At 49.8% G+C, this 15,832-nt stretch overlaps 1 protein-coding gene across 1 annotated transcript; it reads right to left on the bottom strand.

Moving 5' to 3' along the window:
* Positions 1 to 935: 935 nt before the first annotated feature.
* On the bottom strand, positions 936 to 14,198 carry Alas1 (5'-aminolevulinate synthase 1). The gene is made up of 11 exons (XM_052187433.1): positions 14,058 to 14,198; positions 13,063 to 13,282; positions 10,109 to 10,342; positions 8,536 to 8,685; positions 8,007 to 8,229; positions 6,303 to 6,487; positions 5,402 to 5,581; positions 4,863 to 5,027; positions 3,105 to 3,373; positions 2,280 to 2,442; positions 936 to 1,189 (listed from the first exon to the last, which is right to left on the bottom strand). Exons 2-11 carry the CDS (start codon positions 13,259 to 13,261, stop codon positions 1,029 to 1,031), a joined length of 1,929 nt encoding a protein of 642 aa, XP_052043393.1. The 5' UTR covers positions 13,262 to 13,282; positions 14,058 to 14,198; the 3' UTR covers positions 936 to 1,028.
* Between the last annotated feature and the right edge of the window lie 1,634 nt (positions 14,199 to 15,832).

Raw genomic sequence — 15,832 nt, 5'->3', positions numbered from 1 at the left:
ACACAGTAGAGCCAGTGGCTGGGCTTGGCAAGACGGGCAAAATGTGCCAAGCTAAATGCAGCCTCCTCAGGGAACAGGGCTGACAGGCTGAGTGGCCAGGACTGTGCCAAGGCAGGACAGAGGCAGCTGCAGCTGTGAGTGGTCTAGCCTGGGTAGCAGCAGGACAGAGGCAGCTGCAGCTGTGAGTGGTCTAGCCTGGGTAGCAGCAGGACAGAGGCAGCTGCAGCTGTGAGTGGTCTAGCCTGGGTAGCAGCAGGACAGAGGCAGCTGCAGCTGTGAGTGGTCTAGCCTGGGTAGCAGCAGGACAGAGGCAGCTGCAGCTGTGAGTGGTCTAGCCTGGGTGGCAGCTTGGCTGTTACTCAGATAGGTGATGCCTGCTGCAGGCCTGTGGGAGAAACGGTCAGCGGAGGGGAGAAATCATGACGAGACGAAGGTGTTTTTAGGTTGTGTAAGAAAAGCAAGTCCCAAATACAAGGGCAGAGGGTGGAGGGGGTGCACAAAGTCCCCCACATTCTTTGCAGAGGATATGATATGACACGGAGTCAGGAGCTGGTTAGCTGGTAAACCTGGTAAGCACAGATGGGCCCCTTCAGGCTTGACGTTCAGTGGGAAGTGTGAGGTTGAGGCAGTGGCTGAGGGAGAGCAGGAGAGCTCGGCGACAGGACTGTGGGCACACGGACCGCCCCTTCTGGGTCTGAGGCACAAGTGTGAAGGGAACCCCGCAGCAGGTGGCATCAGTGCTTGTAGTTTCTGGGGTGCCAGCTGGGTCTGCCAGGTCAGGTTGAAGCAGAGCAGAAGGCCTGGCCGGCATTATAATTTATAGCCACACTACAGACCACAGGAGAGTTAGCTCTTCATTCAGTGTCAAGGGCAGAAACACCTAATACACCACAACTTATTCTATAGTAAAATCAGGACTATGATTTTACTATAGATTAAGATTTAATATATAATTTATTTCACATATAAAGACAATTCTGGCTACTATTGGGGTATGATAATAGGGTTTGTGACTAACTGAGTCACAGTCAGGCCTGGGCAGACACCATCTTGCTCATGCCTGAGAAATAGGCTTTCTCTCTTTCACTCATCACTTCAAAGTGCAAGGGCCTCCTGCAGAAGTTGCATTCAGCTGACGAATGTGGCTTCAGTTCCAGCCCAACTCGCTTCCACGTGACCAGCAGCTTCTCTGTGGGGAGACAGGTTTTTAACATCACAGAATCTTCTGCCCAAGAGAATCACAGTGCATGTCCACACAAAAATCTGCACGCGAATGCTCACAGAAGCACCCATTCTAAGACTCCGACAGTGGAAGCCACCCGAATGCCCATCTGCTGATGCACACAGTGATGGAGAGACCAGGGCTAGCACTCAGGAGGGTGAGAGGGCATCGGTGAGCTCTGGGCTAGCGGAGGCTGCAGAAGCAGCTAGATGGTCTTAAAGATAAGTATGTAAATTAAATAAGCAGCAGCGACACCTGTCACTCACATGGGCCAACACACTAAACGCCCAGAGAATGAGAGCAGCAGTGATGAGGGGCTGGGGGAAGGAACTAGACACTAGACTAGTGAGGGCACAGCAGAGGTGACGGCTTCTCCCCAGGGTGAAAAAAACCCTTTACTCTTTAATATCTAGGGAGTGGGGCTGGGGGTGGGCCTGGGGTGTGTGTGGCGTGTGCATGCAGTGTGCCAAGACCACGAGTTCAACCTCAGCACCAAAACCAAACACAAATACTCTGAGCATCTTGAACATAAAAATCTGTCCTTGGAAGTTCTACTGACTTGGAAGGGCCCAAGGACAGCGTTCCTCTGTGGCCATGGTAACCTACAGCTAAGATCACTCCTCCCTCTGCCTTATAGACGTGGGTATGGGGCAGTACAGTCACCAGAATGGTTACTTAAAGGACCACAGGTCAGGAAGAAAGAGCAGCTCAGGGAAGCGTGAGCTTGATCCTAGCAGCCAGGGCAGGCCTGTCCCGGCAGAGGCCTCCAGCCCCTCACCAGCCACAACTGTGCATGTAGGAGACTGGAGAGAGGAGATGGGGGCAGCAAGTTTCCTGAGAGCTCCCAAATGAATCCTGCATACTTTTAAAGTGAGTCGCTACTGTCTAATTTTAGAGTTTCATTGTGCAGCATCTGAGGGTACAGTCAGACACTTGTAACAAGAAGAAACCAATCTTGTCTGAATGCATTAAGGTAAATACCACCAAGAACGTTGCGGGAGCCTCATGTGGGCTCCCTGGAGTGCGGTTACAGTGAGGTCGCTCTGCGAGAACTCACCCAGGAAGAAGTTCATCATCTGCGGTGTGTGGTGCGGGGTAGGGGCAATCCGCAGGAGCTCCTCCCCACGAGGCACTGTTGGGTAATTAATGGCCTGGACGTAGATATTATGCCTGGTCATCAACTCATCACAGATTTCTGTGTTCTTAGCAGCATCGGCAACCTATGATCCATTATAGCAAGAGCAGGGTCAGAACAAGACACGCTAACCCGGCAGACAGTCAGGAACAGTGTCATGATCGAGGCTCAGGCTCCAGGCCTGATTGCAGTGGGGTGTGCAAGCCTGGGGGGAGGGGAGATGCTTCCCGAACACCTGTGATTTAAGTGAGCTGGCACATGCATGGTGGGCTGCCCTGCTGGGACTGTCACGAGGCTGTCCTCCAGACCTCACATGGTCATGGAGGTGACTCATTGTTTTCACACATCCTTGTGCCCAGCTCTGATATACCAGCGTTTTCTTGCATTACCTGCGACATCACCAGGGACATGGTATGTAGAGGGAAGGACAGGCAACTGTGAAATTTACTAAGTGGAAGTCATACTTCAAAGCTGCCCACACTTAGGCTTCTAGAGTTTCGTATATGCATGTTCTTGTTTACCCTGCTAAGGTCAGTGCTCTGGGGAGGGAAACTGTGCTTGAGCCCGCTGGGTTCAAAGACTTCATTCTTATTGTGAAGTCAGGCCAGGCAGCTGAGGACAGAGAGACATGGCAAAGGGCCACTGGCTACAGGCCTGCAATCACCCTACCCAAGCCCCTCCTTCAGGAGTGCAGAAACAGAGCACTGTCATGTCACGTGTGGAGGCAAATCACAAACAGGCCATTACCCGCACAGGGATGATGTGACTGGGGCAGTGGATGACGGGGAGGCCAGCATCCATTAGCATCTGCCTCATGAGCTTGACATTGCGCTGGTGCTGGCGGCGAAGGGCGCGGCCCTCACTGCTCTTCAGGATGCGCACAGACTCCAGGGCCCCTGCCAGCAGCATCGGTGGCAGGGAGGTGGTGAAGATGAAGCCCGCAGCGTAGGACCGGACGGTGTCGATCAGCAAACTCGTGCTGGCAATGTATCCTCCAACACAGCCGAACGCTTTACCTGGGAGGAGAAGGTAGGTTAGGCTGGCCGTGCATGAGCAGCACCACAGCCTCCAGGCCCTCACCCGGCTAAGACATCAGTCTGAGGCCTTGCTTGCATCTCAAGCAAACAAGAAATTCTGGACAACTAGCATTTGCTGGGTGAATATAAACACTCAGAACCTGTTAGGGCTGGCTTGGGGCCAGGATTGTTTTTAAGTCCCGGTCAAGGCCCTTGTGTAATCTGTATCTCAAGTTTCAGGATTAAGGACTCCAGAAGGGTTCCCAGGAACCTTAACTGTGTCTTCTGGAGGGAACATTTTTTGCTGAACCACAAGAGGATTAGGCAGACTCGAACTCCTCAGTGGAAAATTACTCTGCCTAGCGCTCTCCAGCACACTGCTCCAGACCTCCAACAAGCCTACATCACAACCTGGAATTCAGCACTTGAACAGGTGAATTCAGCTCTCCCCTGGCATCTCTGGTCTGTGAGAGGCAGACCTCTCATCCCTTTGACAGGGCTGGAAGATGCTGGGGTTTGCTTGCTGATCCTTAATTAAGTGTAGGTTTTAGCTTGGCATTCAGCTGATTGCTACACAGGCTTTACACGGCCTTATGAACGTCTACAATTTTTTTACTTTTTATTTTTAAAAGAACCTTCAAATTTCTACAACTTCTTAATGATTCATTCCATGAGCAAACAGGTCATTTACATTCTCTACAGGAATCCTGATATAGATCCTATTGCTATTTTCATCATATAGATGGGGAAAACAGGCACGAGAAGGTCAGCTCACGAGCCACACGTGGGGCTGGGACTGAAGCCCGGGCTTCAGGGTGCAGGTGGGGAGAGAGGCCGGGGAGCGGAGCCTCCCGTGCTAGGCACAGAGCACGGCAATACCCAGTGCCCAGTGGAGGAGCACTCCCAGTGGAGGAGCACCAGAGTTCTCCCTCCTTCTGAATCCAGCATTACAGAGTGAAGGCTTTTGGCACAGTGCCTAGTAAGAGTCAAGTATGGCTGGCAGTGGTGGCGCACGCCTGTAATCCCAGCACTTGGGAGGCAGAGGCAGGCGGATTTCTGAGTTCGAGGCCAGCCTGGTCTACAGAGTGAGTTCCAGGACAGCCAGGGCTATAAAGAGAAAACGCTGTCTCGAAAAAAACCAAAAAAAAAAAAAAAAAAAAAATCCCAAAAAAGAGTCAAGTTCAGATGACAAGAAATGTAATTTCTGTCTATTTAGCTGTGGGAGTCTATGAGCCTCCATGTCCCCAGGGACTTGGAAAGCTGGGCTAACCTTCACTCGGATGGAAAACTTCACTCAAGATGGAAGAAACAAGGCCAGCCTGGGCTATAGGCTGAGATCCTGTCTCAAGAAAACAAACCACAAAACAGCCAGGCTTTACAGGTTACCTCGGCTTCCCGACCTGGTGCCAGTTAGACCAGCCAGTACTTGGTCTCGTACGTACCCAAAGCTCAGAGTAAAAGGACAGCATTCCAAGGCCTATGTACACACCAAGCGTCCCCGAAATGATGTCCATTTTTGGCATGACTCCGTCCCGATCACCGATCCCTCCACCTCGAGCTCCGTATAGCCCCACTGCGTGGACTTCATCCACAAACGTGATTGCTCCAAACTCATGGGCCACGTCACACAGCTCCTCCAGTGGGCACACTGCTCCTGAGGAAAGCCAAGGAAGCTGTCAGTCAACAGTTAGAGCCAAAGCAAAGTGCTGTACATTCTAAGGGGTCATTTTTAGTATTAGAGAGAAAATGAGCTTCCCCCAGTTCTTATCCCATGAGGTTATATCATCTAGCAACAGCCTGCTCAGAAAACCCAGTTACCTATCAGATAACATCTCTCAATTACAAAGTCCCAGTGCAGAAAAAATGCAAAACCAGAAGGAAACACATACTTTCATTTGTTTCTGGAGTTGAGTATGGGACCTTATACACAGTCAGGCAGAAGCTTTGTCCCCAGGGCCCGCGCACTTATAAACAGTCCAAGCCTAGTTCTGCACCACAGGCTTCAGATTAGCCTCAGCACATACTTACCATCCATTGAATGGACAGTTTCAAAGGCTACTATCTTGGGGACCGAGGGGTCGGATCTCTGCAGCAGTTCTCTGAGATGGTTGACGTCATTGTGGCGGAAGATATATTTTGGCACTCGACTGTTGCGAATCCCTTGGATCATGGAGGCATGGTTTCCGGAATCAGAGTAAATTTCACATCCTAACATGAGAAAAGTGCTACTTAGTGGCAGAGGCATTAAGACAATTGAAGTCCTGGATCATGCAACAGACCTTTTCCTGCTGATAACACCTCGGAAATGTCCACTACGGGAACCCTGTGTCCTGACACAGTAACTAGCTCATGCTTGTCCTCTGGGAAGATACAAAGGCAGAGGTGCCCGGGGGCTGCTAGGATATGCTCAATGGCAAAGCACTGCATTCCCAAGCACTGGTGCCCTGGGTTCCATCTCAGCATCATGAAACACAAAAGACAAAAGCCATGGAGAACTATCTTTAAAGCCACGAGGTCACATGCCTGACAGCCCAGTATTCTGAGGCAGGAGGATCAAGAGTTCGAGGTCAGCCTGGGTTATTCAGGGAGACTCTCCAAAACCAAAAATGGCCTTTCACATGGGTAATAGTGGTAAAGATGAGTACCTCACTTCAAAAGCTAAGAAGACACACACGTCTAAATTCAATGAAGCACTTTGCTAGAGGAATGTCTTAGAGTACAAAGTACACCCGAGTCAGGAGCTTCATTCAGTACGGGCCTCTCCCATGTGTCAGTCACACTGGAACGCACAACATGCAGTCAGCACCTCGTGCTCAAGCCTGTGCTCTGACACAGGGCCATCCTGCTGAGCTGGAGTGGGCTTCTTTGTAGACACTATCCTTGTCATTATGCAGAGACCTCAGCTGTGCTAGGTCCCGGCAGCGCTTACCTGGCATCATCTTAGCCAGGGTGAAGAGGGTGGAGTCGTTGGCCACAAAGCAGGAAGAGAACAAGAGCGCCGCATCTTTGCCGTGGAGGTCGGCCAGCGCCTGCTCCAGTTCTACGTGGAACTTGCTTGTTCCAGAAATATTCCTAGTTCCACCAGCTCCGGCACCATGCTGTTTCACAGTCTCTCTGTTAAAAACAAAATACCAAAACTCCAGGGGTCACACCTCCACAACTCATTTAAAACCCAGAGGGCCTTCATTTCTACAACCCCAGCACCGGGGCAGACTGAGTGTCAACAAATGGAGGTGAAAGTCTGTGGAGGAAAGACCTAATGCTACCACAGAGCATACACCCACCCCACCCCACCCCACACTTACAAGTACATAACACACAGGGATACGCAACACACACTCATATACACACACACTCATATACACACACACTCATATATACACACACTCATATACACACACACTCATATACACACACACTCATATATACACACACTCATATACACACACACTCATATACACACACACTCATATACACACGCATCCACATACACATGGGCTAAGGATAAAGCTCATCTGATAGAAGAGTACTTGCTTAGTAAACACAATGCTCTGAGTTAGTTCAATACCTAGTACTGTATTCACAGGCATGGGGAATGTAATCCTAGCACACAAAAAAACCCCCAAAACCAAACACAAACACACACACACAAAACAAAAAACAAAAACAAAAAAAACAAAAAAACAAAAACAACAACAAAAAAAAAAAAAAAAAAAAAAAAAAAAAAAAAACCTACGACCATGTCCCAAGCAAGCAAGACAACTACTCACGGTTCTATTTTTTTTTTTTTTTTAAGTTTTTGAAACAGGGCCTCACTATGTAGTCCTGGTTATCCAGGTACTTACTTTGCAGACCAGGCTGGCCTTGAACTCACAGAGATCCTCCTGCCTCTGCCTGATCAGTGCTGGAATTAAGGCATGCACCACTATGCCCAGCTTATTTATTTTATTTAAAAAAAAAAAAAGATTTTTGAAACTCATGGTTCTAAATGAGTCCTCTTTCCAGAATCAGGAGAACGAGCACTAAGTCGACCTTATCCAGTGTCTCTCATTTATGCTTTTTAACATTATCTGACTGAAATAGCCCTATCTGCTATCCGCACATTAGAGCTTCTCTAAAAAAGCAGAGATGTTTTAGAAGTAGTGGAGCTATATACCCAACTCCAAAGTGTTCATGTGTGTGCGTGCATGTATGTGTGTGTGTGCGCGCGCGCGTGTGTGCATATTCACGTGCATGTGTGTTAAGCATCCCTGTGTGTTATGTATTTGTGAGTGTAGGCTGTGGTGGGTGTGTGCTTGGAGGACGACCAAGGTCAGCATTAGGTTTTTCCTCCACAGTCTTTTCATCTTTGTTTTTTGAGACACTGTCTGCCCTAGATATCATCTGTAGAGATTTTCAAAGACTAAGAGCATCATGCCAGTGAGATAGGTTAGCAGCTGAAAGGGCTTTGCTGTAAAGCCTGGCGATCTGAGTTCAATCCCAGAATTGCGTAGAGGCTCTATAAAGAATAGTAGTCTATCACTGCGGCACACTTTCAGTGACTGAATGTTCTCCCATAAAAGGTCTAGCTGTATAAACCATCTACATCTTGCCAAATAACGCCTGTGGTATGTGAAGACTGACAGCTACTTACATGACAGCCCCACACACCCGTGGGTGTCGACTCATGCCTAGGTAATCATTACTGCACCAGACTGACACCTGCTTCTTGGTGATGAGAGAGTCCGTGTAGTCATCTGCCATCGGGAAGATCTGTGCTCGCCGGTTCACAGTTTTAAAAACCCGGTAGGTGTGGTCATTTTTTTTCTCGTCAATTTTCTTCTCAAAGAAATGATCATATTGAAAAGTGGAAACAGCTAAATTGGGAACAAACAAAAGAGAGTTCGTTTTTGGTTTGTTTTTTTTAGGACAGACCTGGGTTCAAATCTCAGTTTGGTCATTTAAGGGCACTATCCAGGACTAGCATGACCTCTGGCTGGCAGGTGTCTGGCACACTGTCAGCGCACACACGATGGGTGATATAAGACGGGAGGCCAGCGACCAGCAGCACTCAATGCTACTAAGCCCAATTGTACTCAAGCGAGGGCCATGGGCCTCAACTCTTCCTCACCATACAACTTTACACTTAACCTGACATACAAACTCACAAACATAAGACTCACACTTTGGCAAGTTGTCCTGAAGAAGATGCGACACCCTTTCTGGCCTTTGCTTCCGCATGATATCCTGGAAGTTCTTCAGCAGCCGGCCTGGATCTTCTCCAGCGGTGTTCACGTCGACCACACCGGGAGGCACTGGGCTTTGAGCAACCTCTGTAACACAGTAGCAGGGGCACTGAGTTCAGGCTCTTATTCTTAGTTCAGGACCTTCTAGGCATACTGTTACAGATAGCTTATGAGGGGGAGGGGGAGGGGGAGCGGGAGGGGGAGGGGAACGTCCATAGCTGGAGACAGCTCATTGGCTGAGAGCACTGGCTGCTCTCTTGGAGGACCTGGGTTCAATTCCCAGCATCTGTATGGCTGTTCACAGCTATCTGTGACTCCATCTCCAGGAGGCCTGACACCCCCTTCTGGCCTCCTTGGGGACCAGACATACATTGGTGCACAGATAGACATGAAGGCAAAACATCCACACATTAAAATCCTTTATTTTTCAAACATAGCTTGTTATCTGGGTGGCTTCATCTCTAGCATTTGGAAGCAGGGCAGGCAGATCTCTGTAAATCTGAGGCCAGAGTGTGCTACACAGTGAGACCCTGTCTCAAACCAAAACCAAAGCATAGCTTATTGCCTACTTCATGAAAAAAAAGCCAATCATGCTATGACGGAGCGTATGGAATGTCTCTGTCTTCAGTTTGATGGAGTATAGGAATATCTCTTTCTTCAACTTGTGTCTTACATAGGCTTTTGGTACTTGGCTTCTTTCTGGCTTTTTGAGATGGGGGTCTTAGTGTAGCCAGGATGGCCTGGAGCCTGAGCCCCTCCTGCCTCGGCATGTCTGGTGCACAACCTGGCTTCAGAGATTCTATTTTCACTGCTAGCAGCCAGTTCCAGTGGACATGATTAGAGCCTATGGCTCCACAGCCAATCACCATGCCTCCTGGACTCCACACAGCCTGCTCCCTCCCTCATCCTTCCTGCGCAGAAAGCAACGCCTACTGAGGCAGCTCCCCCTACCCCCTAGGGTCTCTGGATGCAGCTCTGGCTGTCCTGGAACCGAGAACTCCCACGGAACCCTTGCTTCTGCGTCCCGGGCACTGGACTTAAAGGTATGTGCCAGCATGCTCACATGCTGCGGCTTTTAGGGGCTGCTGGGAACTCGGATAGGGTTAAGACTGTCGTCCCTCTGTGACCACCAGCAGGATACATAGCTTGGGAGTCCTAGGCTAGAACTTGCTGCGGTAATACCGGTGTTCCACCTTCTACTCTGACAAAGGGTAGAAAGGAGTGAAGAGACAAACCAATGCCGAGATCTGTTCAAGACTACAGGTTATTTCCAGAAAGTGAGCATGACTTTGGGAAGCTGGTTGCCTCCCACACCATCACCAGAAAGCAAGTTCCACATTTTGCAATACAGTCCGGGCTGCCTAGCTTGAGGACCTTCCTTCCTCTCTGCTATGAAAGAGGAAGGTGTTCACACAATAACTTCACAGGCCTAGTAGCTCGCTTATAAACCGGAGGGTCCCAGGAGCCCCAAGGACTGCCTCACTCTTTCCTCAGGAGGCATTTCTGTTACCTTTCCTCACGGCATGCATCTCCTGCACGTCCTCCTGAAGCTCCAGACTGGCCTTGCGGAAGACGCTGCTGCCGGTCTGGCTCAGCTGTGCCGCCAGGAACGGGCACTTGCTCCCAGAGCCCTGGCTTGTAGCAGGCGACGGGTGTCCAGACGGGAGCTGTGTACCATCTGGAGTCTGTGCCATCTGGGGCTCGTCAGGAGCCTGCTGGACTGCGGCTTTGGCAGTTTTCTCTTCTGAGGAAGGAAATGGAAAGAATGAGGTCTCAGCCCTGCTCACGGAGTGCAAAACCAAGTCACTAAGTCCTTCCCTTAACACCTCAAACTTCAGACTCGCTCTAGGCTAGAATCCGTGCCCAGGTTTACCTTTGTCAAACTCTGCTAACATTTGTTTTCACCCGCCTCACCTTCAGTGGCTCTCTGAAGGGCTGACTGGCCTGTCCAGGTTACCTCAGACCCACAGGACTTCTCCAAGAGCACTGTTTTATATTTCCAGCAAACCCAATGTCTTCCTTCATCTGTTTAAGACAGGGTCTTACTATATATACGTAGTCCATGATGCTTGACTCAGCAATCCTCCTGCCTCAGCCTCCTCAGTGCTGGGATTATGTGCACTTAGCCCCAAAAGCTCTTCACATGGCTCACTCTCAGTCACTTCTCTCCCACGGACACTCTGCGTATTTCAGGAGATAAATGCATTCTGAGGTAACGGGGCAGTCACTCAGTAATTTCCTCTTCGTAGGTTCTAAACAGATTCCTAATAAAGCTCAATCAGTATTTTAAAAATACTTTTAGGGCTGAAGAGATGGCTCAGTGGTTAAGAGTACTGACTGTAGTCGGGCGTGGTGGCGCACGCCTGTAATCCCAGCACTTGGGAGGCAGAGGTAGGTGGATTTCTGAGTTCGAGGCCAGCCTGGTCTACAGAGTGAGTTCCAGGACAGCCAGGGCTACACAGAGAAACCCTGACTCAAAAAAAACCAAACCAAACCAAACCAACCAACCAAACAAACAAACAAACAGAGTATTGACTGTACTTCCAGAGGTCGTGAGTTCAATTCCCAGCAACCACATGGTGGCTCACAACCATCTGTAATGGGATCTGATATCCTCTTCTGGTATGTTTGAAGATAGCTACAGTGTACTCATATACATAAAATAAAATAAATCTTTGAAAAATATTTCTTAAAAAAAAAAAAGCAGGCTAGGCCTCAGATCTTCACACTGCCCTCAGGCTATTAGGACGACTAAAGGAGCCAGGCGGGTTACATCCAGTCACACGGCTCACCTACTTTCGCATCTGAGTTCATCAGAGGAAGCCGCTGACCTAGCACAGCAGGCTGGTTTGTGCTCTAAGTTACAGTCACTCCTGGAGCCCTTGAGCAATGTGCTCACCTTCCTTCTAGAAAAGTCTTCCTTCATCATTTTGGAATACTCCCATGAGTCACTGGCTGCTCTTTCTACAACTTGGATAAATAAGGTGTCTCAATACAGTTTCCAAAACATTTTCTATAAAGGGAAGTCAAGAAATGGCATTTTGAAGTTAATTTTACAAGGAATGCAGATCTGTTATGGAGAGTCAAGACAACAGAAGGGAAAAGGAGCATTCCACCCCAAAACATGGCCACTACAGACATTCTGAGAGAAGACAACTAACTCCTGACAGGAAATCCTTCCAAGGACTAAGTCCTACCCACTTGAAGAACAAATAGTCCTTCCTAGAGGTCCACACTGAAGAGAGGCCTGAAAGGAGAAAGGCTCACCAGGAGCAAGTGGACTCTGAGGAGAAGCCGGGCATCTGTATGAGACAGGTCCACGCCCTGACAAACACTAACAAACACCAGGCCTCACTTATGTAAGTGGCACAGTGGCAGAGTGGTGGCTGCCGGGCACTGGGTGAAGGAGTATGGGAGTTAATGTTTAATGGCCGTTTTTAGTTTGGGAATATGAAGAAAGTTCTGGAACTGGATGGAGGTGGCAGAATGTGAGTGTATGCAATATTGCTGAATCACACACTGCAATGATTAAAATGGGCATTGTAATTAAGGTGGTGCATGCTTATAATTCTAACACTTAAAAGGCTGAGGCAGGAGGACTGCCATAAGTTGGAGGGCATATATATATATATATATATAGAGAGAGAGAGACTCTGGTGAAAAAGAGCTTAAGCTAGAATGCTAATGTCATATGCATTTTACATATATATATGCATATATAGTTTGTTTTGCCTTTTTTTTTTCTTTTTTTCTTTTTTCTTTTTTTTTTTTTTGCTTAAAGGGGAAAAATCCAGGAACAGCAAGGGCCGGAGAGATGGCGCAGTGGTTAGCACTTGTTGCTCTTCCAGAAGACTTGGGTTCTATATCTAGCACTAAGATGGTGACTCGCAATCATCTGTAACTCCAGTTCCAGAGAGTCTGACCCCTTCTTCTGGCCCCTTGGGGCACCAGGCATGCATGCAGGGCAGCTAAGCACTCATACACACAAAAGAAAATGAATAAATCTTTTAAAAAATTAAAACAAGAACCAAACTGGCAGTGGCAGCCCAGGCTTGCGGGATCAGCACTTGGGAGGCAGAAGTGGGCTCTTGACTCTATGGCCAGCCCAGACTATACTGTGAGTTCTGGGCTGGCCTCGGGTACAAAGTGAGACCCTGCCACAAGATACTAGATAGATTTTTAAAATTACTACTTTACAAGCCAGAGGCCAAATCTTTATTGAGGAAAAGGGTAGTAAGTAACTATCCCAGACCACGAGAAAATGCTAGGCTGGGCCCAGCAGACCTGACAAGCAATCCAGAAACCTGTGCGGTTTACTTGAAAGCCAGGAACACCGGAAGCCCCTACCTCAGGAGTCAGAGGGACAGCTGCTCAAGATGGCGCCCTTTGCCTATGCACAAGGGCTGATCCCCATGGAGTGGCTCTAACCACCAAAGATGTGTTCCTTCACTGCCAACTACTTACTCTCATTGGCTGGTGGGGTTTCTTTGACCTGCTGGCACTGGACTGCTGAAGTGGACAGGGTTCGAGAAGCTGGCTTGGCCCCGACTTCCATCATCTTGGGACAGTTTTGAGCATAGAACAACAGAGACTTTCCTGCCTTCTGCAGAAAGGCCTGAGGGACCCGGGATAAGAATGGGCATCGGCGAACGACGGTCTCCATGTCTTCAACGTGTCCTGGATCCTGTAGGAGAGCCCATGATGAGTGACGGCCGTCCAGGGAGGCCCAGACACACGTCCCACTCAAAACAAAAACAAACCAAACTAAGGACAGCACCGCCTTGGGGCTCAGTAAAGGCGTGGGAACCACACTCTACCCCTACAGAAACCCTCCCACCCCCTGAGCAAGTTTACCAGAGTAAGTAGGGACGACTAGTATTTAAGAGTGTAGAAGAGATGAAGGACAAGGCAGAACAGGTGTAAGAGGCCAGAGGCTCCTCGAAGGGTAAACCCTGTAGGTTAAGACATCTTAGCACACACCCAGAAGCAACAGTGAGGCTAGGGGAGAAGCCACTGTCACCTATCCGGGTAGGGGGGACTCCCGGGGATCCTAGCAATCCGAGGAAGGGGGTAAGAGTCTAGACCAGCCCTGAGTCCCCGAGACAAGGTCATGCCCCTACAGCTGGAACCGGGAAAGGAGGCAGAAAGAAGGGTAGGGTCAGGGCTGATTCGGTCGGGAGCAGGGCTAGACAACGCAGAGCCGGACTGAAAAGGGGGTCAGCAGTGAGTCAGAGGTTCCCTGGGGTCAGAATGGAAAGGGTAGGAAAGAAGTTCTGAAGCCGCCTGTCAAACGCCGAATGTCAGAAGGGGACGTAATGGGGCGTCCTGTCTGAGGCAGCCCAAGAGGTAAAGAGCGGGGGATGGACAAGGAGCCACGGTGGTGGCCGGAGGGGGATGGGGCATGTGGCCGCGGTGGCGGGGCGCGCCGGGTTCCCGCGACCACCGAGCGCGGCCCTCACCTGCGCGGGCTCTCGACGAGGCGGCGATGGGCACTCGAGCAGAGGAGGCTAAACCGACCAGTGCCCTTGTTCACGAGCAGCCTGGAGGCCGCGATCGCTGGCGGCCCTAAATATAGAGCCGGAGTGACCGCTGCGCATGCGCCGTGGGTGCGGCCTGCCGCGCGCACGCGCGCTGGAGCCGGCCCGGCGGGGTGCCCGGTCCCTCAGTGTGGGCTCTGCTCCAACTCTTGGGACTGTCTCCCAGGCCTACGCTGCCTGAGCCAGGAGTGCAGGGCGGTGGACGGGCAAGTCCCTTTTTTGGATCCCTTCCCTTCCTCCCTCTGTCACCTTCCACGAACAGCCCCGTGCGTCAGACTCCTGCGCCCCCGGTGTAGGTCGTAAACCAACCGCACCCGGGAAGGAAACCTACCTGCTAAAAAAAGGGTTTATTGGGCATATAGGTAAGGGTTTCGGGCAAGATCCAATCAACGAGGGGCTTGCCTGGTTTTGTTTGCGTCGATGACAGGGCTTCTTTAAATGGCCCAAGACTAGAATGGCCCAGGAGAAGAAGTGCTAAGGGGCCGCGGACACAGGTTTGAAGAAGCAGCCACAGAAGGGAGCCCAGTGGTGGCATTGTCTGAATTAAAGAAAAGAGGGAATGGAGGAACTGGCTAGATGAAACTCATAGCTCCACAGTTCTAGTCACTCAGATGATAAGGGTGTCATGACAGCACAGAGCCTTGACAGAGGATTGAACAGCTATAAGTTATTGCTCTGGTTTTTATTTTGAGACAAGGTCTCAAAAGACATCCTTTTTGAGCCATCCTGGCCTCAAAGTTGCTATATAGCCAACCTTGGAGTCATCCTGTCTCTACCTCCCCAGTCCTGAGATTGCAGGTATGAGCCTCCACGCCTAGATACAACACAAGGTATTGGCCTTCTGCGTGGTCAGGATGGCCTCCGACTTTGCCAGGTTCTCCTGCTTCTGTTTCAGATGCTGGGATTATAACGTGCCACGAAATGTAATTAGCTCTTGGTTTTGTTTTGTTTTTCTATGGAGCATTGTCCAAAGTCCTTGTTGGCTGTGATGCACTCCAATTGAAAGGCTGAACTCTACGCCCTGTGTTAATCCAAGAGAGGAGAGAAGGACCACTGACCCAAACCATCATGGCCACGTTTATTAAAGCAAGCAAGCAACTAAAGCAAGCTTTTCTTACTCGTGTACAGGCTGCCTTCCCCTAAGGCACTGACTGAGAGGCCAGCACTGGACCTGAGGAAGATGAGGCGTTTATAGCTCAGTTGGTAGGGAGTTTCCAAATGGGGGATTTGGTGGACGAAATAGGTGGGATTAGAGGAACAGAACATAAGTATAACAAGTTAGTTACAAGGATCTCCTGAAACACAGACTTGATTGCAAGGTGGTCATAAGGTAGTCATGACAACAGAAAGACATAACTTTTTGAAACAAAGACCTGGATGCCATTTCCTGGAACAGGCAGTACAGAACCTTGTGTAGGTAAGGTTACAGGTGGGGCAGAGCCCAATCCTTGAGAAACAGAGGTTTAATCATAAACAGGAGGGAACCTAGCTTGTCTTTACTCTAAGGTGGCTTTTAAGCCTAAGGTGGAGGCAGGCTGGTTCGTCACCTGGAGTGCAGAGCTGAGTCCTGCCTCCCTTGAAGCTCCTGAGACCTCACCTGAGGGGTAGGGCTTGGCAGTCTCTCAGGCACGCTAACCTGACCTCCTTGGTCCACGCCCTTCTCAGCTTGCCCCAGACTGGGTTAGGCTGGACCTGTG

Source organism: Apodemus sylvaticus, chromosome 7 (genome assembly GCF_947179515.1).
Source record: "Apodemus sylvaticus chromosome 7, mApoSyl1.1, whole genome shotgun sequence".
In the NCBI taxonomy this organism is placed as follows: Eukaryota; Metazoa; Chordata; class Mammalia; order Rodentia; family Muridae; genus Apodemus; species Apodemus sylvaticus.
The sequence above is the reverse complement of the archived record's forward strand: the minus strand, read 5'-3'. Positions and strand labels throughout refer to the sequence as shown.

Coding starts and splice junctions, on each gene's coding strand:
- Alas1 (XM_052187433.1), bottom strand. CDS start 13,261: ATGGAGACCGTCGTTCGCCGATGCCCATTCTTATCCCGGGTCCCTCAG. Junction 10,343..13,062: donor AACCCCACCAGCCAATGAGA/GTAAGTAGTTGG, acceptor TTCCTTCCTCAG/AAGAGAAAACTGCCAAAGCC. Junction 3,374..4,862: donor CATCATTTCGGGGACGCTTG/GTGTGTACATAG, acceptor TTCTCCTCCCAG/GTAAAGCGTTCGGCTGTGTT.